Raw genomic sequence first — 1,276 nt, 5'->3', positions numbered from 1 at the left:
CTCGGAACAGGCACATGGGGAGCAAAGGCATTAGAGTCAGTTTGTTACTGGCAAGAGCTGGCTGCACCTGCTTCTGCTTTATAGCCCTGAGTCCCCTCACAGCTGCTAGGGCAATTCCCAATTACTCTGCTGCATTAATGGCAGCTATTCTAGCTGAACAACATCTTTGCTGTTTCCTTTCACCTCTCCTGAAAAGTGGGTACTTGCAAAGTCTCCTCCTCAGATTCCAACTCACCCTCAGATTCAGCACAAAAGACTCCACACAGGAGAAAAGCCATACCAATGCCAGGAGTGTGGGAAATGTTTTGCTTATAGTTCAGGCTTGGTGAACCACAAAAGACACCACACAGAAGAGAAGCCATACAAATGCGAGGAGTGTGGGAAATCTTTTGCTTTCAGTTCAACTTTGGTGTGCCACAAAAGACTCCACACAGGAGAGAAGCCATACCAATGCCAGGAGTGTGGGAAATATTTTGCTTTCAGTTCAACTTTGGTGTGCCACAAAAGACTCCACACAGGAGAGAAGCCATACCAATGCCAGGAGTGTGGGAAATATTTTGCTTTCAGTTCAACTTTGGTGTGCCACAAAAGACTCCACACAGGAGAGAAGCCATACCAATGCCAGGAGTGTGGGAAATATTTTGCTTTCAGTTCAACTTTGGTGTGCCACAAAAGACTCCACACAGGAGAGAAGCCATACCAATGCCAGGAGTGTGGGAAATATTTTGCTTTCAGTTCAACTTTGGTGTGCCACAAAAGACTCCACACAGGAGAGAAGCCATACCAATGCCAGGAGTGTGGGAATTGTTTTTTTTTACAGTTCAGCCTTGGCGAGGAACAAAAGACTCCACACATGTGAGAAACCATGAATGTGGAAAATGTTTTACTCAGAGTTCATCCCTTAACCAGCACCAGAGAACACATACAGGCTAAAAAACGGCCATTGTGGGTAAATGTCTGATTTCAAACGGGACCCTTTGAGAAGTTTAACGAGTAATACGATAACATCGACATGGTCCGATTGAAGGCTGAAGCTTGAGGTTTTTAGACAAATGGATCTAATCTACATATGTTTTAATTGTTATAATGTATTTTAATGATGTATTTTTATTGTTTTAATTGATGATATGTACTGTTTTTGTTTTATTATTATGTTCGTGGCATTAAGTGTTGCCAACTGTTGTAAGCCACCCTGAGTCCCCCCGGGTGAGAAGGGCGGGGTATAAATGCTGGAAATAAATAAATGAACACTTTCCTGCTTTCCTTCCTCTTCTGA

General features: G+C 43.3%; 1 protein-coding gene across 1 annotated transcript; it reads left to right on the top strand.

Annotated features, from left to right (window-relative positions):
- Positions 1-262: 262 nt before the first annotated feature.
- LOC134294056 (zinc finger protein 679-like) lies at positions 263-784 on the top strand (the record flags this gene model as incomplete). The annotated part of the gene is made up of 1 exon (XM_062963835.1): positions 263-784. A coding segment is annotated over one exon (522 nt), but the record flags the coding sequence as incomplete, so codon positions are not given.
- Between the last annotated feature and the right edge of the window lie 492 nt (positions 785-1,276).

This window comes from Anolis carolinensis, unplaced genomic scaffold, assembly GCF_035594765.1.
Source record: "Anolis carolinensis isolate JA03-04 unplaced genomic scaffold, rAnoCar3.1.pri scaffold_12, whole genome shotgun sequence".
NCBI classification, from domain to species: Eukaryota; Metazoa; Chordata; class Lepidosauria; order Squamata; family Dactyloidae; genus Anolis; species Anolis carolinensis.
The sequence above is the reverse complement of the archived record's forward strand: the minus strand, read 5'-3'. Positions and strand labels throughout refer to the sequence as shown.